Genomic DNA, 24209 nt, shown 5'->3' with positions numbered 1-24209 from the left:
CTAATCCAGATAGGGAAAAAAATTAGATTAAAATAACCCTGTTTCTATTATGGTCCTTCATCTTGATGGTCTTATTATTATTATTATTATTATTATTATTATTATTATTATTATTATTATTATTATTATTATTATTACATTCAGTAGATGAAACCTATTCATATGGAACACGCCCACCAAAGGGGCCACTGACTTGAAAATAATAATAATAATAATAATAAAATAAAATAAAACAATGATAATAATCACCAATGAAAAAATACATAGAGAAATCTATTCAATAATAACTCAAATGTATCATCGGAAAAAAAATCTGGATGAAATAAAAAAAAATACTCTGCTTTTAATGTTTAACGACAAAAAAAAAAAATAATAATAAATTTATAAACAAACAATAATAAATAAATACATGGACATCCTTTGGGATCAGGCCAACTTGTCAAACTTGGGGAGGGAAAGAGAGAGAGGAGAGAGAGAGAGAGAGGTTAAATCCGATTACTACATATATTCTTCTTTTTACTTTTCTTCTTATTCTTCTACTTCTTCCCTCCTCCTCCTCCTCTTCTTCTTTCCTCCTCCTCCTCTTCTTCTTCTTCTTACATCCTCCTCTTCTTCTTCGTATTTCTTCCCTCCTCCTCCTCTTCTTCTTCTTCGTATTTCTTCCTTCCTTCTCCTTCTTCTTCTTCTTCCTTTCTCTTTTCTTCTTCTTCCTTCTTCCTTCTTCCTCCTCCTTTTCCCTTTCCTTCCTTTCTTCTTCCCTCCTGCTCATCCTCCTCCTCCTTTTCTTCTTCTTTCTTCCTCCACCTCTCTTCTTCTACCCTCCTCCTCCTCCTCTTCCTCTTCGTATTTCTTCCCTCCTTCTCCTCTTCTTCTTCTTCCCTCCTCTTCCTCCTTTTCCCTCCTCCTCCTTCTCTTCTTCTTCTTCGTATTTCTTCCCTCCTTCTCCTCTTCTTCTTCTTCCCTCCTCTTCCTCTCTTCTTTTTCTCTCCTCCTCCTCCTCCTCCTCTTCCTCTTCGTATTTCCTCCCTCCTTCTCCTCTACTTCTTCTTCTTCCCTCCTTCTCTTCTCCTTCTTCTTCCCTCCTTCTCTTCTTCTTCTTCCTCCCTCCTCTTCCTCCTTTTCCCTCCTCCTCCTCCTCTTCTTCTTATTCTTCTTCTTCTGGGGGAGAATCATCATTTGGTTTATGAAGCCTCTTCACGGGCGCCACGTAACATGAACCACTGGAATCCTTTGTGAAAGCGAATTAGATTAACCTAAACCCCTAAACCGCCCCCCCCCCCCCCCGCCCTTCTTACAAGACTTCAACCCCCCCCCCCCCCAACCCCACCCGCTCCCTTTCCCACTCGATTTAAATAACCATAAAAAACTTGAGGAGAGAGAGAGAGAGAGAGAGAGAGAGAGAGAATAGATCTTCTCCACAACAATTTTTTTTAATATCACGAAGAAAAAAGTTGATTTCCCTTACGAAATATTTCTTATAAAAGCGAGAGAGAGAGAGAGAGAGAGAGAGAGAGAGACAGAGAGAGCTCTACGTACAATAGAATTCTTCAGACTTTATACGAGACAGTTTTTAACGATGTTGGAGGAATTTTTGTTGACCGACAAAAACTCTTTTCGTACAAATAGAGAGAGAGAGAGAGAGAGAGAGAGAGAGAGAGAGAGAGAGAGTCTTTATCCACAAAAGGTTGTTTTTTTCACGTATTTTTTTTCTGCAAAATGGGAGGAGAAAAACATTTGGCTTGCATAAAATATCATCTTCAAAATCGACAGAAAGAGACAGCGCTTGTCTGTCTGTCTGTCTGTCTGTGCGTGTGAACGTCCTCTCCACAGATTTCCTCCAAGACAGAAAAATTGTTCCTCTTCAAAATGGAAAGGAGAAAAAGAGAGACACGGCTTTTTCTCCAGCAATTCCCTTTTCAAATTTGAAAGATAGCGAACTTTTTCCCTGAGAGAGAGAGAGAGCGAGAGAGAGAGAGAGAGAGAGAGAGAGAGTGTAGGGGAATACCTCGACGACTGCTTTCCTTAAAATTTCCTGAAAGATCTCTGACAAGTTTAATGTCCGAGATATAACTTTAGCAGTGTTATTATTTGCTAGTGATTTTGGCCAATGCGGGTAGATTAATTCACACAGTTCTCTGTAGTATTTCAGAGAGAGAGAGAGAGAGAGAGAGAGAGAGAGGGGGAAGGGAAAATCTATCCACAAAAGAATTTTTTTTTACCTCCATTTCAGGAGACAGCCTTATATTTTCTATTTACTTCTTCGTGACAGCATTTGTTTTCTCGTCATCTTTTTTTCTGCTGCTTCTTCTTCTTCTCCTCAGTATTTTTTTCCTCCTCCTCCTCGTTCTCTCCCCCCCCCCCAACTCCTCTTGTTCATTTTGAGAAGAATCACCATTGGTGTATGAGGGCCGCTATACCAGAAGCACCTCGTCACATGAACGCCTGGAATCCTTTGTGAAGGCGAATTAGATTAGCCCAAACCCTCTCGCTCTTCTTCTTCTCCTTCCCTCTCGCATTTTTTGCATTATTCTCATTTTTTTTCTCTCTCTCTCTCTTTCTCTCTAACTCCCTTTAAATAACACTCAGAAAACGAGAGAGAGAGAGAGAGAGAGAGAGAGAGAGAGAGAGAGGAAGAAGAAGTTTTTCGACTCCAAAAAAAATGCGGAGACAAGGAAAAAAAGAGAGAGACGAGAACGAAGAGAGAGAGAAGGTTGAGGAGAGAGAGAGAAGGTTCGACTCCAAAAACTGCTTATTGACAATTTTGTTTTCATTTCGAAATATTTCTTCAAAATGAGAGAGAGAGAGAGAGAGAGAGAGAGAGAGAGAGAGAAGGTTCGATGCCAAAAACTGCTTATTGACAATAAGGAAGACGATTTTGTTTTCAGTTCGAAATATTTCTTCAAAATGACAGAGAGAGAGAGAGAGAGAGAGAGAGAGAGAGGAGAGAGAGAAAGAAGGTTCGACGCCAAAAACTGCTTATTGACAATAATGAAAACGATTTTGTTTTAGGTTCAAAATATTTCTTCAAAATGAGAGAGAGAGAGAGAGAGAGAGAGAGAGAGAGAGAGGTTCGACGCCAAAAACTGCTTATTGACAACAATGAAGACGATTTTGTTTTAGGTTCAAAATATTTCTTCAAAATGTGTGTGAGAGAGAGTGAGAGAGAGAGATATCAGCCGCGCGTAACATTCCTCGCTGCAGTTCCTGAAAGCAATGACGTTGCAAATTGTGAATCTGGACGCGGCATTCTCGAAATATCCTGAAGGAATGGAAGTCAAAGACATCTGGAAAAACAGAAGCAAATGGGGGATTCCAAGACTCGGCTGTTGATAGTAAGAAAGACCGTAAACTTCACTGAAGTTATAGCCTAATTGTTCTGTGGGATACGGACTTTGTACCAACAATCACTGAACCAGTTTTTGAGCAACTTAGCAGTGTGGCAAGCACAAGTTGGAAAATATTGGTTCCGTTTTTTCAAACGAGGACTCGAGTACTACTACGTCTTTTAACAACGTATAATACGCCTCCTTAGTAGAGGCAGCAACTAGGGAGGGTTATTATACGTCATTTCTAGGCAAAACAACCAACTCCCCGAAGCCAGTGGAGTCTAGAACACTGAGAATAGGTTGGGGTACAACAGGAAAGAGGTTGGGATACAGGAAAGAGGAGTTGGACAGCGCGCTACAAGCCGTTGTTGATAACAGCCACACACAAAGTAAAGTTCGATCTACAATGCACTTGTAAAGCCGAACTATTTTTTAAAATAATATGTAAACAACAGAGCCTTAAAGCCATCCCTACATTCTACGTATACTAAAGCCTGTAACATATTGAGTCACAGTATGTTTACCACCAATTTTCTTTCTCTCTCTCTCTCTCTCGTGGCCAGGAAATCTGAATTAAAGAGGCACCAACGCACACCTTAACAACCCCGGAAAACGAATGGCCTGGGCTGGGGGGGAGGGGGATGTGGGGTTCCCTCGGGGAAGGGGCGGGGGGGAGGGGTTGACCTCTAAGACCTCCACAGTGTATATTTTCGTTACGCGTCCCTAAGGGCGAGAATCCTTCGCACTTGGCACCGACTTCACTGTATCGGGGTCGATGGTGACGATGGTAGGGGACACTCCCCCCACCCTCCTCCCCTTCCCCGCAAAAAAGGAGATAAAAAAAAAAAACATCCCATTTCGTTATACTGTTTCACAAATCAGATTAACGCCCATCGAGAGTGTTTGATGTACTAAATAAATAGCGAGCCCTACAAATCAAGTTGCTAATCCCCATTGGATTTACCATTAACGAAAATAAATAAAAAAAACAGCTGAGATTCGTGTCTTGTTTTCAGAGATGGAAAACGTTTGTCTTAACGACTTCGTCCTATAAACGTTTGGTTTTAATTAACGTTTCTCTTTAAAAAATCTTCAAATCTTGTTTCTCTTATGAACGTTCGTTCTGAAAACTTAAAAAAACATTTCTCATAAATGTTATGATACTTTTGTATAACAAACGTTTTTTTATGACAAACGTTTGTGTTGTAAACATTTTTTCTGATAAACGTTTGTCTTTTAATTAATACCCTCGTCTTAAACGCACATCTTAAACTGTCTTAATAAATGTTTACTTACAAATCTTTATCTCAAGTCAGGTTCCTTTTAAACAGCATCGAAGCCTGAGAGAGAGAGAGAGAGAGAGAGAGAGAGAGAGAGAGAGAGAGAGAGAGAGAGAGAGAGAGGTTCTGATAATTCAACTTGTCGCGGAGTTCCTGTGTGAATAGTATAAGAAAAAGCTACGTAAGGAGATTATAAGTCTAATAAATATCGATTAATATGTAGTGCACTAAACCTTGGGCATAACTTACACCCAAGAGACTTTATAACTAACTACTACTTTGCCCTGGCCAGGACAGAAGCACTCATCAGTAAAAGAGAAAAAATGAAAAATAAAGTTGAAGAAATCAAGCCAGTTAGAAAGTTTCGTAAACGAAGGAAAAGACTGCAAAAAAAGAAAGAAAAAAAAAAGGCCGATATTCGTAAACAGACTTGTTGAAGTCTAGACTGATCTTTTCCGCCGTCCGGGAACACACAAGAGCACACTACATAATTATTGTACAATGCCAATTGCAATATTTACCAATCACATCGCTCTATTGTTACCATAGCACCAAACACACACACATTAAAACCAGTTATCGTAACACGCCCCCTCATTTCGAACCGTGCAGTCATGACCGGCGTCGGTTAGGTCTAGATTTCGTTTCGAACTTAATGCGAAGTTCGTCCGTGCGGTCATTGTGGCTTGGCGCCCTTTTCCGCAGTCATACCAACCACGCGAGTACATTTGCAATTAATACTCTGGTGATGAATATGCAACGCGTCCGACAGCCGCTGGATCGAGGTTGGGTGGGGGGGGGGGTGGAGACCCCGACATCTACTGCTGCTGCTGCAAGATGCATAATATAGTAAAAGCACGATACTTTTGTTCTGGTGAAAGTATGATGGTTTTCGCGTCCCCGTGTGCACGCAAGAGATGACGATGATATAATCTTTTCCATCCAATGCGTCTCTGTCCATCTCCCACATCCCCCAAACCACTGAATTACTCCTGCGATTTGTTTCCATCTTTACCCAAACCAATAAAAAAAAAAGGAGAGATGAAAAAAAAAAGGGGTGATTCTCTCCTGAACCTGATAATCGGAAGGTCTCCTCCCTCTCCCCATCTCTCTCTCTCTCGCCCATCGACAAGCCCTATAAATGATTGCTCAGCGCCGGCTTATATCCTATTCGCGGGTCCGATACATTTCGAAACGCCTCTTCAAAGATTCATCCGCGATCAGAGAAACCTCTCTGGTGGTGGTGGTGGTGGTGAGCCCGAGTGTGTGTGTTGCGTATTGAAGCATTTTTCTCCCAGAATCCTTTGTGTCCGTTCGCTCGACGGCGAGGGAATGAATGCCCCGGCTTTTGAACGAAGAACGGCGGAACGATGATCGCTCCTTGAAGACCCTTCTGGCTGTGTTGGGGGGGAAGGGGGTGTTCGGGTATAGGGGGTGAGATCCTAGCCGAAAAGCTTTACAAATAACAGTTGGTTTACTCGCATGACAGAAACAAGAACCCATCATGTAATTCTTTTTCTTTCTTTCTTTCTTTTCACGTCTATGTATCGCTCGTGACTTGCATGTATATGAAAATGCAGCTGACGACCTTTCTGTAGTGGACATAAAAGCCTCCATTAAGGAAAGAAATAGATACACAGACGATTATTAGAAAAAAAAAATACAGGTAACAGGAAAACTCTCGATTACAGATACACAGAAAACAAATTACAGGTGACAGGAAAACGGCCGGTTATTAGACTAACTTTCCACCAACCTTCTCTCTCTCTCTCTCTCTCTCTCTCTCATTAGCACTGCGTTATGTTACAAGAGGAGTAATCACACACTTGTACACAAACATTTATTTCTTACGTCTTAAGCCTTACAGCTGACACCTCTCCATTTGAAGAGAAACAAATTCATGATATGGCAATGAAATCAGAAATATAGCATCGAAAAAATAAGGACAAAGAGAGAGAGAGAGAGAGAGAGAGAGAGAGAGAAACCTACTATATCAATGACTGGAATTGAAGCAAGGGTTGGTCAAAGGTTAGAAATTGGTAAGGAATTAATTCATAAGACTCCGCAATTGCACTTAGCGAACTATTGCACATTACAGTCGTATTCCAAAATAAAACTTGGGACAGTAGGGGAACTGTATCATGCTATTTATAAAAGGTCGAATGTGAAATAGAGAATGAACCTTCTCTCTCTCTCTCTCTCTCTCTCTTCCCTATTTCTTTTCTTCCTTTTTAACGATCTGGAGTAAAAACATCCACTATTATCAGCATTTCTTTATCCACGATTCCCCTGCATACATTGTTTCTGCATTCTCCGGATTTTCTCTCTCTCTCTCTCTCTCTCCTTTCCAACTCAAAAGAGAAGAAAACTCCTACCTTCCCCCTATCACTGAGGAAGGATACCATTGTAAGCAACGGCTTTCCTTCCCAACCTCCAGGGGTTTCCCCCTTCACCTCACCCCCCAAAAAAGTCCACACCCCGTCCCGAGAACCCCCTCACCCGACACTCGAACTTACGACCCACTCGCGCTTACCGTACATCTGGCAGCGGGGCTGGGCCGTACTTACGACCGACCCTCGCACTACGACATACATCTGGCAGGGGGGGCTGGGGCGCCTGATGCATATGAGAACTCCAGTTGCTCCTCCACTGTGTATGACAGTTAACTGCCGAGTTGTCCAGCAGCAAGGCGCCATCTAGGGAGAGCTCTGTGCTTCTCTCATCAGCATCATACTGTATTAACTGTAGTGTATTGTGCATACGTGACTTGATATTGCGGGGTGGTACCACGGAAAGACTATTGAGAGGCCTGAATCGAATGGCGTATCTAAAGGTCATCCATAAATTTCCCGCTAGAAAATCGGACATGGCAAATCAGCCACATGCCTGAATCTTCCACCCATGCATTTTGCATTCTCAGTTAGCACCCTTTCAGAATGTGTCTTGAAGAATAATGTCCAAGTGTTGTGTCTGCAATTTCATCTTGTCTGTGTGTGTATATGTTTGCATTTTGGTTTGTAATGTTACATACAATTATGTCTAGGGTATGTACGTCATGACAACATAGTGAGAGTAATATTGTGTTATGAAGTGGGTCTAAAGACCAAAGACATTATTGAGAGGACTGTTGTAAAGCCACCCACGATCCAGAGCCTATGAAAAAGTATAGGGACGAGGGAGATGTGGTGAGGGAGTAACATTGAAGATATCTAAGTGGACTTTGAATGTGATTTGGAGGGAAGTGGAGGCTAATCCAACCCTTACAGCCAAGGAACTTAAGGAGAAGAATCCAAATCTCACAGACGCCTCCGTGAGCACGATTCTGGAAAACCTTTAAAAGAGGTTGGGGTACAGGAAAGTGGCCTTGGGGAGTTGGTTGTTTTGCCCAGAAACTAGACTATTACTAAGGAGGTGTATAATACGTTGTTAAACGACATACTTGAGACCTCGTGGGAGAAAACAGGAACCAATATTTTCCAACAGGGTGTCACACCTTGCCACACGTCAAGAAATTAGAGGCAGAGCTGCGTAAGGAAGAAGCAGGGGCTGCCCATTTGTGAGTGTTAATATATTTATTCTTCATGATTTTTTCCACTGTAGCGACCTCGCTATATCAAGTCATGCTATCTATACCTGGACAATAAATTTCACCATGGCTCCTAAGAGGAACCCTAAATCTAGCACTGGAGTTAGCAGCAAGATTTCAAGAAAGGCTCTTGATCTTCATCAGAAGATGGAAATAATTAAAAAATATGAGGGAGGAAAAAATGTCAGCAGCATTGCTCGTGATCTTCAGCTCTCCCATTCCACTGTGTCAACAATACTTAAAGATCAAGAGCGCATCAAAGAAGCAGTGGAATCTTCGACTCCCATGAAGTCGACACTCATCCCAAAGAAACGTGACGCCCTGATTGTCGAGACGGAGAAAATGCTCTGTGTTTGGATGGAAGATTATCGGCAAAAAAATGGGAATGAGAAGCTTGCTATTGCTGAAGTGAAAAGAAAAGCGAGAACTTTGTTTTACATGTTGAAACAACGTGCTGGTGAGGGGTACAATCAAGAATTCGCTGCAAGTAACGGGTGGTATAGGAGATTTCGTCAGCGATACCAAATTCAGGATGTGATAGCCAAAGGGATAGCCAAAGGTGAGGTAGCTACTTTTGACAAAGAAGGTGCAAGAAACTTCTTTGGTGAGCTAGATAATTTAATATAACAAGAAGGGTATTTGCTAGAAACAAATCCTTAATGATACAAATAAAAAAGGAAGTTACGTACACAAGGTCTCCGTGATGTGGTCGGGTGAAATGGGAAATTATTGTTTACCATAAAAACAGAAGATAAATAATATCCTTTTGATACACTTCTTAAAAAATAATACCCTTAGAGCCTTGTGTACAGCACAATATGAGTGATGCAATACTATAGTAGATTCACATCAGGCGTACATATTTTGTCTAGGCCAGTCCCTTACGACGTTCCTGATTGGCTGTTGATAAGCCAATCACAGGGCTGGAAACTCTCAGTCTCTCGAGAGAGAGTTAACATAGGCAGGATGCATATTCCACCTCTCCTGAGGGGTACATCTTTCAAAAGTATCCCTCAGGGGAGGTAGAACATACATCCTGCCTATGTGAACTTTCAAGAAAGACTGAGAGTTTCCATCCCTGTGATTGGCTTATCAACAGCCCATCAGGAGCATTGTAAGGGACTGGCCTAGACAAAAGATGTACGCCTGATGTGAATCTACTATAGTATATATAGCATCACTCATATTGTGCTGTACACAAGCCTCTTAGGGTATTATTTTTTAAGAAGTGTATCAACAGGATATTATTGATCTTCTGTTTTTATGGTAATCAACAATTTCCCATTTCACCCGATCACATCACAGAGACCTTGTGTACGTAACTTCCTTTTTTATTTGTATCATTAAGGATTTGTTTCTTGCAAATACAGGTGATGTGAATCTACTACAGCTGGTATAATTCGTGGTGAGGGAATGCAACAATATCAAAAGGCAAATATACTTAATTCTTAGTCAAACAGATGGATATCATCACTATTGTAAAGAATGATAAGAAAGTGACCATATAAAGATATACCCCGAGTGATAAAACCATGGTGGTGCTGTAGGTAAAAGGAGTTAGGTTAAAACTGACATTCACAACACATCGTAACTCATATTACATAAATTAAATATATCAATAGAAGTACATTATGGTAAAAAGACTGAAATAATGATTGCACATTACACCCCAGTAGAATGTAGTAAGTATACTCTATACAGCAAAGGTTTGTCATGATGCCCTACATAGTATATGTTGGCCACTTACTAAGGCTCGAATCGTTGACCATTTTGACTTCCGACCGATTGGCCTTGGTCATATTTTTTCTTAATCTTAGCAGGGCCATATTGTTTCTTTATCTTTTTTACATTCTCTGAGAGAGATAGAGGGAGAAAAGGATTTAAATATGTATTAGACACTGTCATATATATTGTTTCTTTATCATTTTTACATTACCTGAGAGAGAGAGAAAGAGAGAGAGAGACTTAATCTGCATCAGAAACTTTGTCATATTACAGAAACTGTCGTCACAATGTGTTTCGTGACAGTTCTTCCAATATCTTCACCACTTTTCCGGGATTAAGCACGAGAGCGGGAGCGAGAGTTGGTAAATTATTGCAATGTATCCACTGGGTCTGACCATGGGAACAAATACCAAGGACTATGGGAACAAATACCAAGGACTAAGCAGCATCGATACAAATACCAGGTATTGGGTAGCGTTTATTTCTAAACGTCGCAACTTACAAGCAAGAAATATGGGCATGCGTGAATTCCCTTGTGGCCAAGCAACGTCAAATCACTGTCAAATTGATCTTTATTAGAAAATTCTTCTATCTACCAGATACTGACGAGGCCGACGAGAGGAGAAATTGAATGCAAATATTCCACCCCTTAAGGACACACGAAATATAACTTTTAAACGCTTCTACACTTCTCCTTTTAAGGGCCATTTTCCACTGTCTCTACCCACCAATTTCTTTCAATCAAGGTGCCATCACAGACTATTATAACTCCTACGCTCCCTGGGCAGAAGGGCTGCCGGGTAGGCGAGCCAGAGGCAAGAGGCTGCAAACGACTTTGATGCTTGTACCCAAAGGCATAAGATCTATATTTGCTAACGACGTGAGGATCGCAGTAGTAATTCAACTCCCATTTTGAACAGCTTTCCACCATTATTTTATTATTACTTCGATAGACAGACGTTGTTTCAGTGAGCATAAAATTGCCCCTTGATTATAAATTAAATCTAATTCTTTCCATCATCCACCTGATATGTATCGAATCACAGAACCCAAGAGAATAAGGGATAATGCTTCGGAGAGGGGGGCCATACAATAAAACCTAAAGAATCTGTATTTTCGGGGTGGGGAAGGGGGTAGTAGCCCCAACAGACTAAAGTACTACTTTACAAAACGCTTGTCTTTGTCAGAAAGTTACAAAATGTTTTGTCTTAGTAAGCAAGTTACCAAACATTTTTGTCTTAGTGTTAGTCATAATGTTAGTAAACGTTTGTCTTGGTCAGAAAGTTACGAAACGTTTGTCTTTGTCAAAACTGAACAAAACGTTTGTCTCTGTCAAAAGTAAACAAGTCGTTTGTCTTTGTCAGGGAGTTACAAAACGTTCGTCTTTGTTAGAAAGTTACAAAACGCATAGCCTTTGTCAGAAAGATACAAAACCTTTGTCTTTGTCAAAGCTAAACAAAACGTCTTTCTTTACCAGAAAGTGACAAAACGTTTGTCTTTGTCAGAAAGTTACAAGACGTTTGCCTTTGTCAAAACGTAACTTTTCATTATTAGCTGGTACTGAGAGATTTCTTAACTGATAAAAATAAACTCAGGAATGCGCACGGATCGCAAAATGTAAAAACGATGTGAGAGAGAGAGAGAGAGTTACATCTCTAACTTATGATTCAAGTCGAGTTAACATCCCACATCGCCTCAATTATGTACTGGGCTACCTACTAACGCTGCTCACACCGGTTCTGTGCGGTTGTTGGACTGTCTCGTCTCTTCGCGTAATTTTTATGCGTTTCCACTGCTGCTGCTGCTGCTGTTTCTGGTGTTGTTCTTGTGATTGTTTCTACTGTTGTTGTTACGCTTTTATTAGATTATTAGTATATTGCTGATGTTCTTTTGTAAGCTTAGAATATTTGTTGTTCTTTTGTAACCTGAGAATGTTGTTGTTGATATTTTCCATAACCTAAGAGTATTGTTGTTGCGTTGTTCTTTGGGAACTTTAGAATACTGTTGTGTTGTTTCTTGTGTCTTAATATTACTGATATTCTTTGATAACCTTAGAATAACCTAGCTTTGTTGGTTCGTTAATTTGTAAACTCTAGAATACTGTTGAAACCGACCCCGTGGTCTTGGAGAACACTGAATTGTGACGGAAATACGCCTGACACAAACGTACGGACGCACGTACCGGGAGGACGAGGCACAACCACCTACGAGAGATGCTTAGTAGTACCTGATCTCAGCTCACGTGAGCTAAGAAGGGTTAATTTGGAATTTCACACCTGAAGAGACGCAGAAGAAGGAAGGGTCCTTTCCTCACCTGTTTTCAATGACATCACTCTTTCGTAGAGAGAGAGAGAGAGAGAGAGAGAGAAGGACCTCTGTGTTTACTTCTGATTTTAATTATTTGACATTAATGCTAACCTCATACCTGCAAAATGAAATTACGCTTTTAACCATAAGAATTTAATTTCATTTTGAATTTATTCCCACTTTCAGTTTATGAAGTATTTTTGTAAGGAAAAAAAGTAATAATAATGGTTGAAAACCTTAAACAGTGAAATGAACAAAATCACGGTTATTTCGAATGTAAATTCAGCAGTTGAGTTAATAATAATATTAATAATAATAATAATAATAATAATAATAATAATAATAATAAATAGCGCATTTTCGGAAAACTCTAAACCAAAACTTTTTATAACCTTCGAAATGTCTAATGATAAACGGGTTCACCTAAGATTATACTGCTTATGGTGTGCGCCTAACTTATATCGTTTATCATTTCCCCCCCCCCCCCCACATCAAGCCACCCCTTCACAACCCTCTGTCCCCAGGGCCATTGGTCCAGGCCACTTCTTTCGCAATCTTTTCCTCGGCCTGCAATTGATCACTAAAGAGTGCGCACAGATACTCAAGTTAGCCATATGAGACGTATACCATGCACTGCGCCAGTATACAGAGACAACTGGCGGCTGTAGTCGGAATTAAAAAGTGACGTCATAATTCCAACGATTGCGTCGCTTGTTTACATCATGTGTTCGGAAGGTATGTTTCCGCTGTGGCTTAGGTAAACAAACTTTTATTCTTCGTGGATAACGTTTAGAATGTACTAAAATATACCTGTTAAAAATGAATATTATAGTTGCAATTTATAACAATTTATAAGAAATATGACTGTATTGTGTTTGTGGTGCTTAAGCCCCTAAAATAAATCGTATTCGGACGATTAAGCAACGATTTCGGACGATTTAGGCATAGTGTCACGGCACACTTAACAATTACAACAATGCCAAGTGGAAATACTTGCTGCGTCGCTGATTGCAGAGCAAGAGGACCTCTACCAAATACGAATATTCATTTCCATCGCTTCCCTGCCAACAGTGAAAGGTAAGCCGTGGCCAGAGCCAAACATATGTGCATTGCATTGCGACACAGTTGTAGTTAATTATTGGTACGGCATTTATGGCACAATTTATTACAAGATAAATATGTTGGTCTAAACTAGGTTTAACGACAGGCGTGATTCACCTATTCTATGCCACATTAGGCATGAATTTGTGCAACGTGGGCTAAACATTAAGAATACACCTGCGTAGTAATCAATTTATATTAGCCACGTCTGTTGACGTGAGTGTTATATAAAGTATTACCGTTAAAGAAAGCAAATTATATAAGATGTAGTTATATTGATAGTACTTACTGGTCACACGAAATGAAATGTAACAAACCACAGCATTAGCAATGTGGTATCATGTGCCAATCGCGTGATTTTTTAAAAAATACAATAGACAAAACATAAATAAATGTACAATCATATAAAGATAGTAAACCGGTTTGTATATTACTTAAATAAAGAACCGGTTTGTATATTACTTAACATTAAATAGAAACCGGTTTGTATATTACTTAACATTAAATAGAAACCGGTTTGTATATTACTTAACTTGAATAGTAAACCGGTTTTTATATTACTTAACTCTAAAAGTAAACTGGTTTGTATATACTTAAATAGGAAACCGGTTTGTTTATTAATTAAATAGTAAACCAGTTTGTATATTACTTGACTGTCAAACCGGTTTGTATATTACTTAACTAGTAAACCGGGATTTTATATCACTTAACTTGAATGGTAAACTGATTTATCTATTACTTAACTAGTAAATCGGTTTGTATATCACTTAACTAGCAAACCGGTTTGTATATCACTTAACTAGTAAACCGGTTTGTATATTACTAGTAAACTGGTTTGAATATTACTTAACTTGAATAGTAAACCAGTTTCTATATTACTTAACTTGAAAAGTAAACCGGTTTTTATATTACTTATACTATGGGACGCAACTTTTGTGTTGAAACGTGAATTCCACACAGATGCGAGCAGTGGCTGGAAGCGGTGAAGAGGCCGGACTTATTTCGCTATTCCTTCAAACATCTCAACAGACATTACAAAGTGTGCTCACAGCACTTCGACGCAAATATGTACATGCATCCGACATCTCCGCGACTGACAAATTCCGCTGTGCCGAACGTTTTTGGTAAGTAGTTGAGAGCCTGAAATATGTCTCGCGCGGCATTACAGAAAATATACATTATAAAAGCTTAATGTAAATATTTGTTTACCACTATTTTCTTACTCCGTGTAGTTTCGTTTTAAATCATTTTTTGTTTACAGTGAAATTAATATACAGATAATATATATTACTGTAATATATAATGTAAATATCTTTACTGTAATATAAAATGTAAATATATTTACTGTAATATAAAATGTAAATATATTTACTGTAATATAAAATGTAATATATTTAATACTATGCATCACATATACTGTATGCAGTATACACTGAATAATACATTGAATAATATAAAAGTATAATTCTAAAATATAAAGCAACAGTTAATGGCTATATCATACATGTTTACAAGAATGTATACATTATTCAAGTTATGTATCAAGTACAAATTTAAATAAAATTCACATTTCTATCATTTGCTCTTTATTACGACAATTTGAATAATATGCGCAGTACTCGTTTTTTAATACTTTTATTAATACAAGTTCAAAAATAAAAATAAAACGGAGGGAAGTGATATTTTCCGGACGACTCGCTATGTTTACAGTCGTTTATTTGTTTGTTTGTATGGTGTTTTTACGTTGCATGGAACCAGTAAGTTATTCAGCAACGGGACCAACGGCTTTACGTGACTTCCGAACCACGTCGAGTGTGAACTTCTATCACCAGAAATACTACACATCTCTCACTCCTCAATGGAATGCCCGAGAATAGAACTCGCGGCCACCGAGGTGGCACGCCAACTACATACCGACCACGCCATTGAGGCGTGTTTACATTCGTTACGTATACATTTACAACCGCTTGGTGGCTTTCGTGGTACTAAGCATGCTCTCATTGGGAAAAAGTTCGAGTTAAGTATCTTTGTGTACTCTATAGTAACTGATATATATATATATATATATATATATATATATATATATATATATATATATATACATATGAGAGCATTAAGCTACAAATATCCTTAAATATCTCATTCGCTCTACCTCGGAATAATATATTTTCATATATGTGCATGTATGTATACTATGTTTAAAAGGTCCATTAAAACACTCTGGTTTAAAGCTACGTGTTTTAATGGCCTTTTATACTTGAGAATTATCTTGTTTTAACAGGAGAATTTATATATTATATATTATATATATTATATATATATATATATATATAATATATATATATAGATATTTATATATATCTTATAATATTAATATAAATTATTAAAAAGCAATAATAATAATATAAGTGTCCAGCACTTTCATAATTTTGTCAATATAATTGTTTTTACCTAATTTTAACGAGGCCATGCATGGGCTGGGATGGATATGCCATTAATTAATTGCCTCCGACATTTTGAAAAGTGAGGGTAAAAAAAAAATAATAAGCAGGTGATTAAAACTGAGAAAAAAAGATTAAGCGTGGACACATTATACGGATTATTCTGGAAGGCAGTAAGCCAGAAAAAAATGTAAAACAAAAATTATAACAAAATAACAGGTTGTTTTTGGTTTCGTATCAAGGGGGCGTCGTACCCATGTGAGAATATGTGTTTTAATGATACCCCCAAATAATTTACATTGCGCATGAGAGATTGCCAATTTTAGAACTATTGTTTACGTACACGTGTGCATATGTATTGTACATTCACAAAAAGAAAAAAAACTTTAAAAATTGATTGCTATAGAATCAAAGAGACTCTGGCTTGGAGTTTGACTGCTTTATAATCTTGCCGTAGGAGAATATATCGTACTTGAATAAAAAAAAAATTGAAAAAGAAAAATGATAAAAAAAAAGTGTACTAGACAAAACGCTGTGGCATTAGAATAAAACGCTTTGACTGTAAAGCTATTACTGAATCCCGGAGCAATAGTATTACATAACCAGCGATAGAAATGCTTTTTGTTCGTTTGGAATCGGATTATGATGTTACAGCTCTCTCTCTCTCTCTCTCTCTCTCTCTCTCTCCAGGTGATCCGCAATTTCCATCCCCTCCCCCCACCACCACCTTCCCCTCCCCAAGTTATCACCACTGACCTTCATTCGGTTGACCTTCGATGACCTTCGGGCCCGGGGGGGGGGGGGGGGGGAGAGAAGGAACTTTGCATATTAATGTTTCGAAGGCAGATTCGGCTTAAGCCTGAGAGAACTTAACGGCACGTAAACGCGCGTCCGTTGAGCCTGGATAACCTATTGTGGTTTCAATTCGTTAAATACAAAATCTCGCGTGCTTCACCAAGGCGTACTGAATACTGAAAGAGAGAGAGAGAGAGAGAGTAAGGACGGACAGAAAGTCAGAATACAACACTGATGTTTAGTGCAGGACATTGAGACAGAGAGAGAGAGAGAATACAGCACTGATGTTCAGTGCACGAAATTGAGAGAGAGAGAGAGACTCGTACGTCATCGTCGTAATAAAAAAAAAATGGGGGAGGGCTAATCAGGATATATGCGGCTTTCAGCCTCATTGGACATCGAAGACATTATAGTATGAGCAGATGATGTGACACAGAGAGAGAGAGAGAAACATGGACAATTTAGTGCCTGCAATAAGCACGTACTATAACTGGCTGGCCCTTACAATTCAAATGGGCTACCTATAGATTTTTGTGGCTTTGAAACAAGTACCAACACAGCAGCAGCAGGTCAAAGATTCTCTCTCTCTCTCTCTCTCTCTCTCTCTCTCTCTCTCTCTCTTTCTGTACAGGACAGAATAACCCCTGGATGCATGAACACCCAAGCATGATGTGACCGTCTTACCTGTGAATTATTTACAGAAGTTTTCCTAATACACACACACATATATATATATACACACACACACACACACATATATATATATATATATATATATATATATATATAGATATATATATATATACATATATATAAATATATATATATATATATCTATATATATACATATATATACGTACATATATATATATATATATATATATATATTATATATATATATGTATATACATATATATATATATTATATATATATATATATATATATATATATATATATGTATATACATATATATATATATATATATATATATATATATATATATATATATATATATATATGCTTAAAAAATCACAGTAGATGCGCGTGACCTCATTAAATAAGCGAATACCACAGGGAAATGATAGGCAGAAATCCAAGCGCTTTCGTCTTTACTAAGACATATACACCTATATAACAGAGAGAGAGAGAGAGAGTCAGTCTCCCCTCTTGAGATTTATTGATATCTAGTTGCTGGTCAAATCTGTCCCTCTTTTTTTATCTTATTTCTTTCGCAAAATCTTCCTCCATCTATCTGGCTTTGTGTGGATATATCAGCAAGCCTAAACGAAAGAGAACGAAGGCTTCCTCAGTTGTTCTACTGAGATTCATCTGGTGTGAGTTGAGAGTACATTGGCACTCGGGGAATACGCAACGACCTGAATGCCCTGAGGTCAAAGCTAATATGGCACAAGCATCGCAGTTTACCCAATTTACATAATATCTCTCTTGTGGACTTTTTTTTTTTTTACTTTAATAATATTCCATCATTTGAGCGGACGATCTAGGGCTGCATTCTGGACTGAATTTTACATTTTTAATATTTTTTTCTATAAACTGCAATTTGTTGGTGTACGTCAGTCACAATGGCCCAGTTTTTTTTTCACATTATTTAGGAAAAACAGGAGTGAGAGGTTAAGGAATCTCTCTCTCTCTCTCTCTCTCTCTCTCTCTCTCTCTCTCTCTCTCTCTCTCGTGCAAATCAGTTATACCGGCCCTACTTTCTTCCTCATTATTAAAAAAAACAAGAATGGGGGGTTTGGGAGAAGTGTACGATTCTTCATACTAATTTCGTTCCACATTCTCTCTCTCTCTCTCTCTCTCTCTCTCTCTCTCTCTCTCTCTCTCTCTCTGGTTTTCCTCTGAACCACAACAAATTGGATCGGATCCCTTAAAAGCTCACCCAACTGGGAAAAACAAATGAATGTCTAGTCATTCGGAGATGCCTCACGGCAGCGCTTAGCGTTATTCTTTTTTTTTTTTTATTCTTCTTTCTATTTCTCCTTCTCTCGGAAATGAAGATTGAAAAGAGAGAAAGAGAGAGAGAGAGATCGGCGTAGCGTGGTGTTTCCTCGAAGTGGATATTTAGCAGACTTTTGCGGAAGAGATTGTAGTTAACTAATATAAAGTTTCTCACTGACTTGTTTAGCTGTTAATAAGATTTTTTTAAAAATCTTTTAACCAGTGTTTTTTTTTTTTTTTTTTTTTTTTTTTAAAAAACCTTGAGTAGACTTAAGCCCCAAAGTAGCTTGTAACCTTTGGAAAAAAAAGGATTATTTTTTAAAACCTTGAGTAGACTGAAGCTCCAGAATGGCTTTTAACCTTGAAAAAAAAAGTGGGAAAGAAACAATAAAAAAAAAATATTGCAGGCGTTTTTCGAAATATGGGTTCAAGGGAAAAGAAAAATTATTCAGACTTTCGTCAGGAAAGATAAAATATTCAGACTTTAGACCGGAAAGAAAAATTATTAAGACTTTAGACAAGAAAGATAAATGATTCACACTTTATACAAATTGATTCAGACTTTAGACAGATAAGAAAAATTATTCTGACTTCAGACAAGAAAGGTAAATTATTCAGACTTTATATAAATTTATTCAAACTTTAGACAGTATGATTAAGACTTTACACTGGAATAGAAAAATAATTCAGCCTTTTGACGAGAACGATAAATGATTCAGACTTTATCCAAAATGATTCAGTTATTAGACAAGAAAGAAAAATGATGCAGCCAAGACTTCAGACACAGTGGATAAGAACGGCTGTTGGCTGTTGGAATGGAAGGATAAAATAACACATTTCTCAATAAAACTAAAAAGAAAAACAAATAGATTAAGAAAATACGAGAGCAAAAATATGAAACATTCAAAGCATCACAGAAAAAAAAAAAACAACAGAAAATGTCTACAAAAGAAAATGAAAGCGTATACAATTAATGTCTGAAGTAAAAAAAAAAAACATGGAGAGGTGAGTTGCGTTAAACGGAAAAGAAAAAAAAGAAACAAGTTCTAATTGCAAGGAAATTTGCAACTACCGAACGCGTTCTATCATTCGGTATTGAGCGATACCTACTGAAAGTTCCTGTATGTTTTGTGTACCCAACGCATTAGTTCCAACATATGTCTCGCCGGCAATTTTCTGCGGGCCGACGTAAAGGCAAACAATTAAGACCCTTCGGTTTTATACTCGTAAGGTAAATTATCGCCTGGCCTGACGTGAGTAATCCCAAGGGATGACGCGAGCGATAATAGCCCTTAGGAGCTGGTTGCGTAAGAGCTACACTGGCGGTAACTGGCCACCATAAAATGGTATTTAACTAGGGACATACACGGGCTGCAATAGCCCAAAGAAATGACTAGCAAAGCGCGTTTATCATTAGCCCCAACCTTCATCGTGACAAACCCCAATGCTTGTTACTTAATGGATTTTTTTTGCACACACACAATCTTAAAGTAGGTGGTATTTATTCTATGGCAGTCTTGAGGAGACGTTAGTACTTTTTTTGTCTCAGCTGTAAAAATTGCGTCTTGTTTTCTTTTATGTATTTTTAAAACCATGGGATTATCTACGAAGAAAACTTCTCTCTCAGAGTTTGAGAGATAAAAATAACCGGCTTTCATATTTTCTAAACAAAGCGTAGTGTTCGTCGGTAATGTTTGTGTGTACATCAGCCTAGTAATTTTCATGGAGCAATTCCTCTTTCGCGAATAGATTTGCGAGTTGAAGTGTATTGAGGACTCATATAATAATGAACAGAAAAAAATAAAACGTTTGTATTGAATTATGCCAACCTGTATCAGGAAAAGAAAATTTGTCGAGCAGTCTACCAGCCATGAATAAGTTTCAGAGAGAGAGAGAGAGAGAGAGAGAGAGAGAGAGAGAGAGAGAGAGAGAGAGAGAATGTAAATGCAGAAGCATCACCAATGCTGAACAATGATTGCATACGGCCTCCTCTCAGTTTTTTTCACAACATGGTCTAATGGCAGGTTAAGTTCTTGTCTTGCTCAATACATACAAAAGCACTATGGATAATAATAATAATAATAATAATAATAATAATAATAATAATAATAATAATAATAATAATAATAATAACAACAACAATAATAATAATCGTTGACAAGAACAGGAAGTTATCAAAGTCGCATAAACTTAACAGAGACAAAAAACCGTAATAAGCATTATTATGTTTTGTGTTCCATTAATATACCTCTGTTCTAAACGGCTATCACATTGTGGTCAACTCGAATAGCGATATCTGGCGGTGTTTAAGAAATGAAAATAAGTCTTCCAGAATAAAGTATATCTTTAAAACTATTGTCAGTGAAAAAAACAAAAAAAAGTTGTACAGCATACTGAACCTTGAGGCAGGAGAACAGAAAGCCAAAAATGCAACGAATATAAAATCGCTGGCAACTCGAACGTGTCGGGTACGATAATCTGAGCCTTACGGCGACCGAGCGTAGAGGCCGGAATGAGATATTTTCCGGGGAAGTGGCGCTCTAAGCCAATGAGTTCCGCGTGATTTATCGCCAAGTTGAATGGGTCTTGCAGACCTCCGTCAATTCCGTGTAAATATTTCAATTTATTAACATTAAATCAGTCGAATGCTCTTGTCATTCTCGGTGCCAGAGTTATATATAGGTTGGACGGAATGAGCTCTATGCGTATGGTTGGTAAGGCTCAAAGTCCCGTGCAGCCATTCCACACCATGTGGCCGCGTTCGCTTGATAAAGAAAAATGAACTTTATGGTCGACGATCGCTGAGGCGAAAATTGCATAAAGCTGTCGTGGGAGGACTGGCGTGTTTGAAACTACCGTTTGGGGAGGTGCTAAGGAAGTCTATATATCCTTTTCTTTCTTTCTCTCTTATTTTTTTATGCATTTTCCTTCCCGAATCGCTTTTTAATATCCTATTAGGTTCGTGTACCAATGACTGTTAAATTCAAGGTGACGCATTCGAGAATTTAATATCGGCATTTTAAGCTTACAAATTTTAAATAGTTTCATTCCAGACAATATGAAATATTTTCATATAATTAAAATCTTGGGATATTGTTAAAATTAATCTTAAAATTCCATCTCGGCAGAACGTGACTGTTCTCCACAGTCCTCGTTTTTGCCAATATGACAATTTTCTACATTTTACTTCTGAAATAACTAACCTGGTGTTCCTGTAACAACCTTCTCTCTCTCTCTCTCTCTCTCTCTCTCTCTCTGGATAATGTTTGTAAGAGCTTTATACAAATATATAAAAAGTGAAAGTAATTTGGTAAATATATAATTTATATTCCAGAGAAAGTCTCTCTCTCTCTCTCTCTCTCTCTCTCTCTCTCTGTGCATAATGTTTCTAAGAGCTTTATACAAATAGAAAGTTTATTTGGTAAAGGTAGGTTGTATTAGAGAGAGAGAGAGAGAGAGAGAGAGAGAGAGAGAGAGAGAGAGAGAATGAAAGTAATTTGGCAAAGGTGTTACCATGTATTACCTTACCACCCTAAAGGAATCCTCCTTGTATTCTTATCTGCTTATTTATTTAAATTTGTTCATTTATGTTTTGTTTTCTAGTAACTGATCTCTTCTCTCCGTATTTCCAATTCACCTTAATAATAATAATAATAATAATAATAATAATAATAATAATAATAATAATAATAATGAAAACGAAGACCATACCCCACAGCCAATAGTAGATCAGCATGGGGCAGACCCCCTGCTGTCAACTCCAATATAAACGAGGACGGACACCGCTTCAAAGATCAGTCCACCCTCAGCTTCCCAGCCCGAGGATGTCTGGCAGCTCCAGACGAAAGCTCGCTTGCTTCAAGAAAGAGAGAGAGAGAGAGACATATATATATCGTTAATGACTCTGATAACTATGGTATCATAGTTTATCTGTAAAATTCAAATATATACACCAATTTAGACTGTATTTGATCATGACCTCTATAGGCGCTCTACTAGCCTGTCTAAGTAGCACGGAAAAAGCCGCTATTCGGAAAATAGAGAAGAATCTCTACAAGTGTAATGCTGCTGAAGTAGCCATTACTTTTAATAAAGTATGCTTGAGAGAGGGTCTGCTTCCTAAGTACACTAATATTCGGCTACACGACCCGTCAGCAAGAATTATGAGGACACCAGGAGCTTTAGAAAATCCCTCCTCCAGCGGCAAATAGTAATCAAGACTACCGAACTGCGTGCTCTCCAGAATGAGACCAAGAGACTGCGGCAGGAGTGGGAGAGAGTGAGAAGCAGCCCTGGCACCAGTGGAGTAGGAGAGGAACCTATAGCAGCACGTCCTGGTGCCCTCCGAGAAGAAGGTAGTCATGGATTGGACAACACCGAATTCGATAATCCTGAACGTGACACACCCATTGAAAAAAGACACCCGCAGGAGATGTACCAATGTACCCTGGGAACATCGAGAGATGCCTCGCCCGCCTTCAGGAGGACGACATGAAGCAACGGATGAGAGGTGCCCTTCGTAAGCTCATTCCCTGAATGGCGGCAAACTCCGCGTCCCTGAACGAAAACCCAAGGAACTATATTTTAAAACCTTACTGACTACGACCCCCACCCCCGATCAAGACGCCCTTTTCTGAAGCTGGGTCTTAATTGCCACTTCATTTCGAGACCCAGACCTCACGACAAGAGACTTGAAATTGAGTTGCTCCTCGACTCCATCCAGCAGCTCGAAGCCCGGAGCATCGTGAGAACTACCGACGCCTTCAACCCCTCCTACTTGCTGAAGCCCTTACGGAGAGGGGCTCGCACTCCAGCGGGATCCTCACCAAGGAGATGAAGAAAGCGGCGAAGGAACTGAAGGAGAAAGAGAACATCACGGTGCGACGCGCGGACAAGACGGCAGCCTTCGTCTTGATTGACACTGCTGAATACCACGAGAAGCTGGATGCCATTTTGTCCGACGAGAGCAAGTTCGAGCGCCCTGACAAGAAACCCGACAGACGACATCAAGAGGGAGGCCAACGGGGTCATCAGTGTAGTGAATGCTGCAACTAACGCTGTCCACCTCCCGCCCATACAAGGAGACTACAGCCTGGGTTATCTATATGGTAACATAAAAACTCACAAACCAGGAAACCCCCTCCGGCCGATCATCAGCCAGACGCCCGCCCCTACTTACGCCTTGGCTAAACGTCTTAACCAAATTTTGACCCCCTACGTCCCGAGTCGGTACAGCCTGCAGTCGTCAGTAGAATTCCTAGAAGTCATCAAGGATGCCCCTGGCACCGGGATTATCGCCTCGCTGGACGTAGAGTCCCTGTTTACGAACGTGCCTGTCGACGAAACCATTGACATCATCCTTGAGCGTGTCTACAGGAGTCAGTCGACGGCGCCCCTCAACATACCCGAAGCCTCGCTCCGTATGCTGCTGGAGATCTGCACGAAGAAGGCCCCTTTCTCCACCCACCGTGGCCAGATGTACTGCCAAAAGGACGGCGTAGCGATGGGCTCCCCACTGGGGGTACTCTTCGCTAACTTTTACATGGGAACCGTGGAGGAACGAGTCTTCGCTAGGATGCAGCAACCCCGCAGATATGGACGATATATCGACGACATCTTTGTTCAAGTCGACGCCGAGAATGAGGTAGAAGCCCTCCGTCAGGCATTTCAGCAGTGCAGCGTGCTGAA

At 39.1% G+C, this 24209-nt stretch overlaps 1 protein-coding gene across 2 annotated transcripts in view; it reads left to right on the top strand.

The window, feature by feature from the left end:
* The first annotated feature begins 7268 nt into the window (after nucleotides 1-7268).
* LOC135209619 (jerky protein homolog-like) overlaps nucleotides 7269-24209 on the top strand; it is an 82206-nt gene continuing 65265 nt past the window's right edge. The window contains exons 1-2 of one of the 2 annotated variants that reach the window (XM_064242323.1): nucleotides 12725-13301; nucleotides 14286-14449. In XM_064242323.1, the coding sequence (XP_064098393.1) occupies nucleotides 13201-13301; nucleotides 14286-14449 (265 nt within the window). In that variant the 5' untranslated portion in view covers nucleotides 12725-13200. Of the gene's footprint in view, nucleotides 8752-12724; nucleotides 13302-14285; nucleotides 14450-24209 lie in introns of those variants that run through there. The other variant, XM_064242322.1, reaches the window with a different exon arrangement.

This window comes from Macrobrachium nipponense, chromosome 38 (assembly GCF_015104395.2).
Source record: "Macrobrachium nipponense isolate FS-2020 chromosome 38, ASM1510439v2, whole genome shotgun sequence".
NCBI classification, from domain to species: Eukaryota; Metazoa; Arthropoda; class Malacostraca; order Decapoda; family Palaemonidae; genus Macrobrachium; species Macrobrachium nipponense.
This window is presented reverse-complemented; position numbering and strand designations above follow the sequence as displayed.